A 14,403-nucleotide genomic window follows, 5' to 3' on the forward strand; every position below is an offset into this window, starting at 1 on the left:
CTTACAGTCCTTTAGATGCGAGGCAGACATTAAACAAGCAAATGCATTGTTGCACGCTGCCATAAATGTGGAGGCAAAGAACAATGTTCTAGGAGAGAGAGAATAACAGGGAAGAGCTTTTCTGAAGGGCACTGGGGCCTGAGAATTATATTTAAATAGGGACCATGCACCATCTGATTCACATGTGTGAAAGCTCTCCATAACCACTGTAGTGGAATGGTTCCTCTGAGTTGGGGTGTCGAGTTGTGTGCCAGGCCCAGGAACAGCAGGCTACCTGGAATTCCAGAGTCAAGAGAGTCTGGCAATGTTCCTGTTACCTAATGCCTACCTGCTACCCTGCCTGGCACTGCCCTGGGAGCACCCATTACTTTCCTTTCTCCACCCCCAGGCTTCCAGGGTAGAGACAGCAGCACGTTCCAGTCACCCTCAGAGCCTACAAGGTCTCTGCCCTCCAAGATACGAATTTCTATTTAAAATCATTGATTTAACATCCTCTCTATCTTAAGGGGTGGGGTGGGGAAGGAAAGTAATTTCATTAGTGGTGATTTGAAGGGAATCTTAACCACCATGTGACCTGTGATTGTCCCTTGTGAGCAACCAGAGGACCTGTGACAACACTGAATGTGACATTTCTTTGAACTGCCTCCTTGCATCCTGAAACCTCAATAAAAGGTGCTTTAGGGGATGTGGATCCCCTAATTTACTAAGTAAATGTAAGGGTGGACCTGTGCTGGCCAGGTGCTCAGGGGGCATGATTAATTTAGCATTCTAGTAGTAAGCTCTGTTCACTGGCTTTTCCTTCATTTCAGGGAAATACCGAGCAGCAGATGAAGAAAAAATTAGTCCACCTCCCTACCTAACTTGTGAGAGTTTCCCTCATGCCGTGGACCACATTCTGCAGCATCTCCTATGAACCCTCCTGTGAATGTGAAGCAACTTGACACACAGCTTTCATTGTCTGGAATAGATCCCTTACCAACTTGGTGCAGCATCAGTAGCCACGAACCATTCAGAGCTGATTATGCTTTAACCCTCTTTTATTGTGCATTAATTAGAAAGAAAGGTATTGAATTGCATCCAGCTACTAAGCCTTGCTAATCTCTTTTGTTTTATTTTGTAAAAGAAGATGAGACCCGAAGAAAAGAAAAGCTGAGATTTTATGCCATTCCCTCTAAAATATTCATCAGGTTCGCAGGGCTGGGAGAGAGAAGCTCCAATGGGGAATGGTGTTCTCTGCTGTCTCCTGCTGGAAATCGGGAGGGGGATTCAGACTGTGAATAAAGTTGAATGGTGGTTTGTAAATTATAAAGTGATGCGTTGAAAGGTGCATTAGCCTCATGTTTTGAAATTGAGTTCAACTGTGAGACCTAGCCAAAGAGCCAAGTGGAGTACAAGACAGAGGCAGCAAAATGAATTGTCCTTCAGACTGTCGAGTGAATTTACTTTAACAGATGTTGAAAACTAGATTTTCTGTTGAATTCCCAGCATGGGTGACTTCCTTTCTCTTCATTAGCCAGAGATGACTAATTTAAATTTAGAACCTGATTTTAATTTAAAATAATATTTCCATTAATAACCTATTCATTGCAGATACCTATTATACTGTGTAACAGTTGTTTTGGAAATTTTATGTAAAATTAAAACTATCAGTATTTTACAGATGTTTTAATTAGACATTGTTATTAACAGGAACAGTGCAGAAACTAAAATCAAGCCTTTAATGTCTTATAGACCATGCATTTTTGAAGTTAGTGTCCACCAGGGTCCTATTAACTGTACATTTGCAAGATTTCATTATTTTTGCCTCTGACACTATGGGAAAAATCTTTTAGAAGCTATTGGGACAGATTCAAGCTTTTATGTACTTGGTTACTACAGCTGTAAAATGAAATCTCGTCTTGTAGCATGGATTATTCTTCTCATGTTAAACCCACCCAAATGAAGGGGACTAAGTAGGTAATGATTTTCCTAGTGCATTTGCATACTGTGATAATCCTGGGCCTTTGCAATTGTTTTACAGGGCTCTTGGGCATTGAATTATTAGAATGTAATTGTACATCATTGTAGTGTTCACCTTATTGAAGTGCACGCTGATGTTAATGAGCTTCGGGTTTTGATGCTTGTTTAGAGATCAGCTCGGTCTTGGATGGGAGGGAGCAAAGCTAAATAAATGATAGTTGGGCAAGCACTTTTCTTGTTTTTGCAAAAGCCCCAACTTAATACTTATGTCTAGAAGCAAAAGACAGACATGGAATGACCAAGCCCCCAGGTCAGCAGGCTGTATGGAGTGGCTGTGAGCAGAGCTTCTGGAATCCCACCAGCATACACCAAGCCCTCTGACCTTGAGCAAGTCACCTTACCTCGCAGGCCTCCTGTCTTTATTTGTAAAATGGGGATAATGGCAGTGCCTACCACACAGGGTTGCTGTCGAATATTAAATACTTGAAACACATTTAAGTATTTAGACTGGAATGGGGCAGATTAAGTGCTATGTGTCTGCAGTGGTGCCGAACGGGTGAAGGGACTATCTGCCAGTAAGGGGCTGTCTCTGAGAGAGTCTTCCTGAGGATTAAAGGAGATATGATGCTGCACTTGGGCAGTCTCAGGGCAAAGCTGCAGCAGGAGAAGCCCAGCATGCAGGTAGAAAGCACTGCCTGGTGGACAGGCCACAGTCAGCTTTGACTTTGACTTGTGCACTGGAGTTAGGGATTCCTTGCCTAGGAGTTTATCAAATGTTTGCCAGTTGCCGTGTGCTAACTGGTGTGCTATCCCTGATTTTTATGGGAAGCAAGCATATAAGAAGGGTTTTGCCTTGATCCCTTCTAATCAGGAGCTAAGGAGAATGCACAAGTCAGGAACACCAGGAAGACAACTCCTGTATCTCTGATGTCTTCCCTGCCTGCAGACTGGAGCAAGATGCAGCCTCCTTCATCCCCAGGTGGCACTTCTTATATTGCCCTTGTGTCTTCACACTTCTCTTCTCCCCACCAGACAAGGCTGAGTCATTTTCTATACTTGCTGCAACACAGGCGATCAGTTATTGAACCAATAAAACTAAATACTACAGGAATGTAATGCTGGAAGGCATAGCTTTGGTGGGGGCATGGAATGTTTCAATGTAGAGTTACTGCCTTAAAGATGCATATCAGGGAGGCTGCATTTGACATTTGGAAATAATGGAGTTGATATCTGGAGACAGCTTAAAGCTAAGGCAAGACCTCATGATGGATCAGGAAGTTAAACAGTCGCAGGCATAAGTGAGACCTGAGCAGACATACCCGCCCCAGAGAATCGGCTTCTGCCCTTTCCTCCATGTTTGAGATGTTTATTTAACAAACATGGCTTGCTAAGTGACCTGTCCACAGAGAGGTCCATGGAGGCAAATAAAAGTCTCATCTTAGATCAAAATAGCTACAAATACTCCAAGTGTTAGTCTTAGCTGGTTATAGGCCACCTTGAGCCTCACAGAGGAAGTACAAGTAATTCAAGCATCTGTAGAGTTTCCTTCTCCACCCATCCCACAATTAGAGGATCTTCTTGTGGTATTGACCACAAGGACAGTGTCTGTATAATTTTTACTGTAATCCTATCCTGTGCCAGGAAAGGGACCAAGTGGCTGACACCTTGGTTCTAGAAAAGTGATGAGAATACCCACTGTCAGGAGATGGCTGCAGGGCATGCGCTGTGAGTTGGTGTGCAGAGGACCGGGAGGCTCCACCGCTTTTCTCGCACCTCTCCGTTGCTGAGGCTGGCTTTGAACCCAAGATCTTCCTGCCTCAGCCTCCCAAGCCACTGGAATTACAAAGCATGCACCACCGTATCCAGCTAGTTAAGAATTTTTAAAATACATTAATCTGTTTCACCAAAGGCTCTGTCTTGAGTGGTAGACACCCTTTTCATACTAGCAGTTGTTTACACAGGGCCTTGTTTGCATTATCACGCTTAGTTGGTCTAAGTCACAAAGGCCTTTTCAGCATAAATGCACAAGGCCTTTACTGACTTTATTACACCAGCCACCAAGGCCTACTAGCTGAAAGCATGTTACTCTCTTTAAGGAGCAGTAATGAGGCACCCGGAGTACCAGAAATCATTTATCATAACAAACTGCTTATCTCTCCATTTGAGTACCTTACATTTTCCAATGCTCACCTTCATGTCATACGCATCTAAACTGTTTGTTTCACTGGCTGATGTAGCTGAGAGAATCATATTTATATTAAATGCTTGCTGGGTAAAGCATAAGGAAGACAGTGGAATGCTGCTCTGACTTCTGTGATGTCAACCTTCTAGGTGGGGAATTGAAGCATATAAAAATACATCTGACAATATGCAAAGGGTTCTAACAAGTTCAAAATGGTGTGTAAGTCCTCTAAATGAGAAGTTCTGTGCAGCAAGGTATGTGCTATGGAACAAAAGTCACAAATTCTGTGAAGCAAACGCTGCTCAGATAGCTTTGACCTAAGCCATTTAAAAAAAAAAAAAATGTTCATTCATTCAATAGCAGCCCAGAAAGTACCACAGTCAAGGCTTATATTTGAGGAGGGTAAATGGACAACAAAACACATGCACAAATACACGACTACCTACTATAATGAGAGATTCATATAATGACAATTAAAACCAATAAAAGGGAGGGGTGGGATAATCTGGTAATTCCAGATAATCCCAGGTGCATCGGATAAGGCTTCTGATGGGAATGAAGTGTGAGATGAATGTGAGTTATACAGGCAGGTGGTCATCCTTAGTTGTTGACATTTGAGAATCAGGAGATTCAAGTGCAAATCAATTACTGGGTTTTCTAGGAAGATTAGAAGATCTGGCAATGTTGGACCAAATTCCCACATTCATCTGAGGTTGAATCATTCATTGCTGTGCCCTTCACAGTTTCCTTCATCCCCAGTTCTCCAGACCCCCGTCTGTCTTGAAGAACCACACTCAGCTTATTTTACTCATTGGGTATCAAGTTCATTGTTTCTGTGGGTGTTTGAGTCATGACCTCTTGCTTTAGAAGAAAATAGCACACATGGATAAAGTCATTTTTCACCAATAGCCAACTTCCTATATAAATTTAAATATATGTGTGTGTGTGTGTGTGTGTGTGTGTGTGTGTGTGTGTGTGTATTTGTTTGTTGAGATAGAATGTTGCTAGGTTGCTGAGCCTGGCCCTGAACTCAAAATCTCCCCGCCTCTGCCTCACAAGTGGCTGAGACACTTTCAATCCACTTTCCAAAAAATAACTAGATAGACTCTATAGTACATGACACATAAATATGTATTAGTTGGTCTTTCTCAAAACTCCAGTAAAATACCAGAAAATAAATAAAGAAGTTATAAACCCACAAGATCAACCAACAACAGAATGTCAGAGAAGACGTCTGTGAATAAAGAGATGATAATTTGGATAATGGAAGGAAGACGGGTATTGATCATTAAAATCAGCACAAAGAAAATACAACTAAAATGTATCCAGTGGAACAAACTCAAAGACTCGTCTTCGAGGCAACAGGTAGCAAGGAAGAGAGGTTGAAAGCAGGTTAAAGGTGAGGAATTGGCTAAAAGCTGATAAATGTATTTGTTGGAGTTCCAGAAACCTTTCCCTGCTGAGCAGCCAGATGACCACCCACCCCTGGGCAAGGCAGGAGTGTGGAGGTTTTCCATTATACTCTAGAAACATGGAACCATGCAAGTTAAGGCCTTGGGGACAATGGGCATGATTATAGGCGAGGATGGAACACAGGGCTGAAAATGGGGATTAGGTGCAAATCTACTTACCAAGGTGCAGTTCCCCCAAGACTAGCAGGGACCAAGGGAGTAGTGAGGGAACTGAAAGTTGACCTGATTGTCCATTTAGAAAAGAATACTGATGAGTATCTGGCAGATTTAGGAATGTGTTGCAAGAAAAAAATAAAAATGAATACTTAGAAAATCTTTCTCTTCAAAATGAAGATCCCAGTTCAAAAACGAGCAATGCTACAGGATATTGTTCATCAAAATTTTATGGAGTCTAATTGTGAGAAAAGTCTCCATTGCCTGACCTAATAGCACATATACATGTAATTGAAATCTTCAATACTTTGCTGACATCTATGATGAAAAATTAATGAACATGTCTCATATTTCCAAAACAATAACAGTTGTCCAAATTAATCCAGTGTTCAAGAATAATCTCCTTTTCTGTTCTAATCATGATGTTCTTTTCCCACTTGTATTAATAACCTAGAGGACCTCTGCAATTACCTCTGTGGCCAGGTCAGGATAAGTGTGGTTTCAAACAGACTCAAACTCTCTTTGCCAAGCCAAGTATCTCGGAGTGAGGTTCTTTGCTGAAGGTTTGGTATGAGCCAGCACATCCAGAAAGTCAGCAGTGGTCACTGTTTCCAATTGGATCCCAGGAAAATGGGTACTCTCTAGATGAAGACAATAGCAACAGCACAACCGTCGACGTCATGGCACTGGGGCACTTGAAAGGCTAGTAGACCTTCTTTCAAGACCATGCATACTGCAGCATTCTTTTTAAAAAAATTTTTAAATATTTATTTTTTTTTAGTTTTCGATGGGCACAACATCTTTATTTTATTTTTATGTGGTGCTGAGGATCGAACCCAGCGCCCTGCACATGCCAGGCGAGCACGCTACCACTTGAGCCACATCCCCAGCCCACTGCAGCATTCTTAATGGTTAATGCAGTACAGCAAGACTAAAGAGGACAGTGGAAGAAAGTCTCTACTGTGCAATTACCTTAGCTCCTAAAGTCCAGACCATCCCCCCAAATAGTGACTTAAATGTATTGCTATCAAAGCATTATTTAATATTTATACAGTGTCTCAAGTGGCTCCATTACAACATCAGTGTGTGCCAGAGAAGTAACAGCCCAAAGCCTAAGAAGTTTATCATCAGTGGGCAAAGCAGACCCCACACTAGGCACCCAAGGAGATATTGAGTGCAGGGGGATGATTTCACCAGAGCCTGCTACAAGTGGAGAAGGCCACCAAAAATAGGCACCTGGCTCCATCTGCTGGTGAGAGTTGGAATTTTAAACAGACATTTCTCTGACAGATCACCTTCACTGGTTTCCCAGTCATACCTGAATGGTGATTTTCAAGTATACTGAAGATCTTCCTCACAGGCCTCATGGCTGCTTCCCTGCAGACCAGCTTAATGTCTGAGCCAGAGTAACCCTCAGTCTCCTGAAACAATGGCAAAGCCAGCCATTTGTCAGCAGGCAAAATGTGGGTGGCAGTTATGGTTTGACAGGCAGGACCCACCATCCCTGGTTTAGATTCTGTTGGCCTCAAACAAACACTGTACACAGAGTCCTGGGTGGTAATGCAAAAGATGCTTCTACAATGTCTGGATAACCTCAACAGCTGGGCAGCAGCTTCCTAACTCCATCCAAATACACTGTAAGAGCTGGCAGAGGACTGGGCCACCAAGCTAGTCTAACGGGGCCCTTGGGCCCAAATCCAAGGATAGTCAAATTTGGTAGGCATTTTTGTTCTTGTAAATTTTACAGTTCCTGCCTTTGAGGAACCTCAGAGAACATTATGTTCAAATATCCACCCAAAGTAGGTAACATGGTTACAAAACTCTGAGAATGGTTCACAATGGGGGGAAAACAACCTGTACCCAGAACTTGTCTGTTTGGAAAGATTCATTTCATCATCACATCTGTGACTTGTCTGCTAACCATTTTACAGACGGAGACATTGAAGTTCCAGAGTAAGTGACTTCCCTGAGGTCACAGCTAATAAGTAGCAGGGCCTGGATTTGACCATAGATTAACTGTGTCCAAATGTCATGCTATTTCCACCAGCTTGAATTGCTTCTGTTTGAATGTTCACAGATAACAAGGAGCTGATTTTTTTTCCATGAAGAAGAGGCCCACTGCATTGTGGGGCAGTTTGGATCTTTTCTATGTGTCTCAAGAAAGCTGCTTCTTAAGTGACCCTGTCTTAGACTGTCATGTACGTGTTGGACCCTCGACCAACACAAGGGCTGCCCACCTGGCTCAGCTTGCTGTACTCCAGCTCTGTGCGCAGCTCCAGGGCTCTGCTCTTGCTCACGGGGGGCAGCCAATGGTGGATCATGGCCTGCCTGGCCTCTTGGCTGGGGAGATCAACCAAAATCCTCTTCTCCAGACGACGTAACATGGCACAGTCCAGCTCCCTGAAATTGCCACAGAAACAGAAGAAGTAGGCAGGGCGGCAAATACACTTCTTAAGCAACAACTATAATTTCTACTTTTTGCTGTTATTATTTATTGATTTTTAAATTTTTTCCCCTTTTTTTGGTACTGGGGATTGAGCCTGGGGTACTTAATCATCGAGCCACAACCTTGGCCTTTTTTATTTTTTATTTGAGTCAGGGTCTTACTAAGTTGTTTAGGGTTTCACTAAGTTGCTCAGGATATCACTAAGTTACTGAGGCTGGCTTTGAACTTACCATCCTCAGCCTCCCAAGCCACTGGGATTATAGGCATGACAACCGTATTTTCAGAACAATTTAGCACTGCAGGAAGCAATTTTGCATTTTAACTGTCACTTTACATCTGTGCCTGAGTGGATAGGACAATTACATCGTGTTTGGAGAAAGAATGGTGAAAGGAAGAAAAAAAGGGAAGGAAGAAAAAAGAGAAAGGAGATAAATAAAGGAAGTAGTAAGAAAGAAAGAAGAGGGAAATGGGGAAGGGAGTGAAGGGGGAACAAAGGAAGAAATTTTAAAACTTTCCATGTAAAGGAGGTAATTTTATGTGACAGTGTAGGGCAACTAACAACTAAATTGCAGTTGGAACAAGAATTCTTAAACCTGATCTTGCCAGTGAACACATTATTTCTGACAATAATTTGGCACTCTGGGAAGTGCAGTAACTCTTCCCCAAGTCTCACCCATTCTGGAGTGAACAGCCATCTCACCCCAGTGCTCCGGTGAACTCAGCACCAATATACTCCTTCCTGGGTGCCCAATGCCGACATGGCCCTTTGAGATTCTCTGGGACCAGGTTTATGTAATTTTGCATTTGCAAACCATTTCCCTAACTTCTTAATATGAGATTTACAAGAAAATAAAAAAGTAAAGTAAAACAAGGAAGATCTATATACCTACCATCTTGATTCAACAACAGTTAACATTTTGGCATATCTGCTTCATATTTTATCTGTGTATTCTTGCTAAATTATTTCAAAGTAAATTACATCAAGAAATACCATCCCAAAATTATTTAGGATGCATTTCTCAGAAAAAGGACATTTCCCCACATAGGTACATAGTTGTGACACCTGGCAAAACTGACCCTGATTCCATAATGTGTCTATCACTCAGTCCATATTCAAATTTCTCCAGTCATTCCAGAAATATCTTTTATAGTTTATCCAACCTAAATAGTTTATCCAATCTAAAGAACATGTACTGCTTATGGTTATGTCTTTTAAATCTCTTTAAACTCTAAACCAGTCTCTTTGCCCTGGTCTCTTTTTAAAAAGATCAGGCTGATTGTAGTAGGTCTCACATCCTGGTTTTGTCTGGTATGTTACTCATGGTGTCCTGTTAATGGTTCCTCTGAAACTGTCCTCTAAGAGGGAAGTCAGATATAAAAGCTTAGTTAGATTCAGGGTAAACATTTTTGGCAAGCATATTTTTTAGTGATGCGTTTATTCACGAGTGCGTGTCACTCTGTTAGTGACGGAGGTTCTGGTAACCGACGTCGTCTGGTGACGGTGAGGCTCTCCCTGATGAAGGAGACATCTTCTCCTGGCAAGACTTAAGGATTCTACATACGAGACTTTGGGTCCATGTGAATACCCAGTTCCCATCCTCTCTTAACCAGTCGTTTGAGCACCCGTTAATGAGCTGTCTTTGAAGCAATTATCTCATGAGAGGTTACAAGTAGTAATTTAATTTTTTATCATTCCAAATATATTATTTGGAATCATTATGGAATTGTATGGCACTATTATGTAAATTAAAACTTCTTGTTAAATGGAACTATCTGGACACTGTGGATTAGCATTTCTATTATTAATAATTAATTCTGAGGTTGAGTCTGTGAACTCCCCTGGCCCATCCCTGGTTGTGAGGATTGAACCCAGGGGTGCTCTATCACTGAACTTTTTATTTTTTATTTTGAGATAGGTTTTGTTAAGTTTCCAAGGCTGTCCTCTAACTTGAGATCCTCCTACTTCAGCCTACAGAGTTGCTGGGATTACAGTCCTGTGCCACCACACCCGGCTCCTATGAACTCTTTATATATTAAAATGTCAAGCTCCTAAAAGGGCAGGTTTTCTGATTTACACACTAGGGAATGCCTGTGTGTTGATCCTTTGATAAGGAGTAACAATGGAAACATCATCACCAGATATTTGTCATTCACAAAAACACTGAGCATGTCCATTCCCTTCTATTTTTCTTACTCTCATTCTGAATTTATGTCATGATATTTTCCTTTAAACTGGAAGAGTGAAACATACTTTCAGGGAGCATATCTGAACCCTAAATTACAGTGAGCAGATTCCTTAGAGATTGTGTCTGTTCTTCACCTGTTAGCCCTCTCACCCTGACTTGAGAATCTACAGCCCAGCAGTAACAGGACCTATGTCTTCTTTTCTGCATTTGTTTTTTTTTTTTTTTTTTTTTTTATCAGCTTTACCCTGTTGGAACTCATCCCACATCAGGATCCAGGCATCTCTTCCCCTCACCATTTTCCCTCTCCCAAGGCCAACATTTATGCTCAAGAAGAAGAAAAAACTATGCTTCACAGGAGAACATTCATGACCTTGTGCTCTAATTCACAACGTGTATGTCTTTGCTTCAAATGGCTCCTCCTTGTTCACACACAGACACCAAGAGAGATGCTATTACTTTGGATCGGTCAGTACCCCTACCACACTGGCTTTTCAATATACTGAGCATCACCCCTCCACCTAATCAAAATAGATCCATTGTCCTTCAACTGAAGGCTGTTCCAACAGAAGGCCATCTGTGACATAAAGGTTGGAATGGAAACACTTCATTGTGGATGAATTTTAAGATTGCACTTAAACTTGAGGGACAATGAGCACAGTCACCTCTACTTGCTCCTGAAACACCCAAAACAATACTGAAGGGTTTTGGAAGTAGCATAACCTACAAAAGCAAAGAAAAAAACTATCTGGGATCCAAAGTCCAGAGGGTCTGACACAAAAAGAAAAATTAAATCTTCAGGATGGTGAGGTGAGAACCCAGGATCTCTACACATGAAACACAGCGAAGGCTCACGGACCTCAGAGCCTGGCCCGCTGGGCCTCTGCCCACAGCTGGATAAAGTGTAGCATCCCCAGCCACATCAACAATTTACATGTACCCCAAAGCCTTACACCTGAGCATCTGTGTCAAAAACTCCAGGTACCTGCCTCAGCCCTTGGCCAGTCTGCCCTGCTCTCCCATGGGGTTCCTGGAACAAGCCCCACTCCAAATTTCAAATTTCGAAAGCAAATACAGTTCAAGTTTGTTTCTTCAATAACAGGAACAGTAAGTGCAGAGGACAATTTGAAGTTCAATTTGAAGCTGGTAAGAAGGCCCGGGAAGACCTGTTTTGCAAGGAGATGAAATTGACAGAATGACGTATCTGAAGGTACGAGCATCAGCACGGACAGCGCTCACTTCTTCTTGTCTCCACCTGCTGCAGAGCGACTTCTTCACAGGAAGACCAGAACGCCCCAGGAGCATCAAGTTGTGCAGAGGGAGGTGGGAAAACAATCCCTCACCATAGATGCCTGTATTGATCAACTAATGCCCTAAAGCAAGAGATTCACCTCAAAACGGCTTGTGGGCACAAAATAAGTGCAACTCTCTGACAGCCAGGCCTGATGAATGCACTTTTAATGACATCAATAATAATACAATCATAAAAGGGAGGAAATAAAGGACAAATGGAATGTACCCAGGAATCATTCTTTATGCCAATATATTTATATAAAAAATGTAACTTGTGGCAACCAGAAGATACTCCCCTTGGCTCCAGCACTTTGATTTTTACACTAGTTATTCTGTTCTCGTGACTCCCTTCTTCTTGGCCCTTCCATCACTGAGAGGTCAGGACCACTGGCGAGCATGAGAGATAGAACATGCGTGACACAGTGAGGCTCCCACACCTCAGAGCCTGGCCACTGGGCCTCTGCCCAGTGCTGGGTAAAAGGTGCAACATTTCCGGCCACATCAACAGCCTACATGGACCATTTGAGCACCTGCACCAAACTTTCAGGTACCTTCCACAGCCCTTAGCCTGTCTTCCCTGCTGGACCATGCAGTTCCTGGAATTTAGAAACCAAATATAACTGAAGTTACTTCCTTCAATCGTCTACCCAAATTGGAATCATTTTTATTAAGGTCCAGAGAAAGTGCTTTGTACCCAGTAAAGGTTTTTGGTTTATTTTAATGTCTGTCATCAAAAATTGCTCTTTCTGTATAATTTTATGTTACGTATTATCTGTACTGATATAGGTGTTGGCTATATTGGTAGCTCATAGTTATTTGTGTTCACATCTCAGGCATTGTCTCATCTGATCAGTTTCCAAAGACCAAGGATAGAGGACCATATGTCTTGGACTCCCCATCTCTCCACCAGGCAGCACACTCAATGGTGGCTCAAGAAGTACTTTAGAGGGATGGATGATGAACTTTAGGTGCAGGGCTGCTGGCGTTTTATAGAATGGCCTGCTTTCTTCAAGTCCTGGAGTTTTTTAAGAGGGTGAATATCCTTGGTTGGAGATTGGCAGCACTTCCTAATCATCCTCAGTTACAATGAATGAAGAAAAGCCGCATCAGCTTGGGCAATGAGAATAAAACACTGTATTTTCATCTTTAGTGAAAATCATAGAAACAATGAGACTCTGAGATGATCCATCCAACGCAGCTGGCTGGGCAGTGCTTCTGAAGACGATTTGAAAGACGCAAGCTCCGGAGGCTCCCTTCCCACTCTGAGCAGTGAGCTCACAACACAGGACAAGGGAATCCAGCAGAAGAGTCTGGAGCAATCAGCACAGGTGTGGCCAGTGATGCATGGGTTAAAAGTAATGTTTTTGTGTGATGAAGAATGCAAATGATTTCCCAATACTACAATATCAATTATAAAGATAGTTTCCCCAGTTACTGTTGCCATAAAATTTATTCCCAATAATTGAGGGAAAAACATTTGAAGGCTTTGTTTCCAGTAAAAAAGGTGAACCAGATACCCATAAATCCCCCATTAGGCCTATCATCCCAGCAGCTAGGGAGGCTGAGGCAGGAGAATCTCAAATTCAAAGTCAGCAACTTAGCAAGGCCCTAAGCAACTCGGCAAGATCCTGTCTCTAAACAAAATATAAAAAGGGGATTAGGATGTATCTCAGTGATTAAGAGCCCCTGGGTTCAATCCCTGGTACTAAAAATAAAAATAAAAAATAAATCCCTCATTATAAAGTCCCCTGCAAAGCTCAGTTAACTACAGGAAACATTTTTTTTTTCAATGCACAACTGAGCCCACAGGAGGCAGGGCCCAAATTCTCAAGGGCCAAAAATGAAGAAGCAGAAAATCAGAATTGAGCAGTTGATGATAAAGCTATGGCTGATTTGGAGATGTTTGCCTCGTGATTACAAAAAAAAAAAAAAATGGGTTTAGTTTCAAAGGCTTAGAAGGCCTTGGGCCAGTTTAAGTTGGGAAGTGGAGTCAAAGCCACCACACAAAGCAAAAGCCCAGGAAGGCACAGGCCTGCCATGGAAGGACACCTCCCCATTAGCAATGGAAGGCATCAAGGAAACTGGCCTTGGACTGGGAAGACTTCTCGGAGGGTCAAGCCTCTCAGACCTGCCCGCATTGCCCTGGTCCAAAAGGTCTGAAGCTGAGAAATTAGCTGAAAGTGGTTCTAACACTGACACAGTCCAAAAAATTGACCTCCATAAGGGACAGGGGGAGAGTCCACTTCATTAAAGTGAGTTCACCATCCAAAATGACAACACACAACCACCACCACAAATCAGAGTCAACAGAAAAAAAACAACCATGGAAATGCACTCCACCAATGCAGAGTATCAAATAAGCTATATTTAAAATGCATGAAGAGGTAAAAGAGGGAATCCAACATATGAAAAAAAGACTTTCACTTCTGGACATGACAGAGGGGTCCCTTCCGGAAGCTCTAGTCCATCCTCAGACAACAAAAATCCCTGGATATTGCACACAAATAACAGAGGGAGACAACAGAAGGTGAAAAGAGGTCAAGGACCGTGGCACTTAAGAAACTACTTGGCAGTGAGGGCCCTGGTCTTGTTGTTGTTTTTGTTGTTTGTTTTTTTTTTTAAATATTCCTAATATGTGCTGGAGAAACATATAACTTGGAACTCAGATAAAAATATCCCAAGAAAAGAACTGTTCTCCCTTGCCATAAGACCAGG

At 42.3% G+C, this 14,403-nt stretch overlaps 2 protein-coding genes across 7 annotated transcripts in view; one reads left to right on the plus strand and one right to left on the minus strand.

The window, feature by feature from the left end:
• Positions 1–2,188, plus strand: part of Hdhd2 (haloacid dehalogenase like hydrolase domain containing 2) — a 58,577-nt gene extending 56,389 nt beyond the window's left edge. For all 5 annotated transcript variants that reach the window (XM_078030073.1, XM_078030072.1, XM_078030071.1 and 2 more), the window contains exon 7: positions 810–2,188. In XM_078030073.1, the coding sequence (XP_077886199.1) occupies positions 810–913 (104 nt within the window). In that variant the 3' untranslated portion in view covers positions 914–2,188. The remainder of the gene's footprint in view (positions 1–809) is intronic.
• Positions 2,189–6,027: 3,839 nt separating this feature from the next.
• The window catches only part of Katnal2 (katanin catalytic subunit A1 like 2), a 64,927-nt gene continuing 56,551 nt past the window's right edge, over positions 6,028–14,403 (minus strand). For both annotated transcript variants that reach the window (XM_040273331.2, XM_078030070.1), the window contains exons 14-16: positions 8,004–8,166; positions 7,085–7,187; positions 6,028–6,407 (exon numbers count right to left, since the gene is read on the minus strand). In XM_040273331.2, coding sequence (XP_040129265.1) covers positions 6,268–6,407; positions 7,085–7,187; positions 8,004–8,166 — 406 coding nt within the window. In that variant the 3' untranslated portion in view covers positions 6,028–6,267. The remainder of the gene's footprint in view (positions 6,408–7,084; positions 7,188–8,003; positions 8,167–14,403) is intronic.

Source organism: Ictidomys tridecemlineatus, chromosome 13 (genome assembly GCF_052094955.1).
Source record: "Ictidomys tridecemlineatus isolate mIctTri1 chromosome 13, mIctTri1.hap1, whole genome shotgun sequence".
In the NCBI taxonomy this organism is placed as follows: domain Eukaryota; kingdom Metazoa; phylum Chordata; class Mammalia; order Rodentia; family Sciuridae; genus Ictidomys; species Ictidomys tridecemlineatus.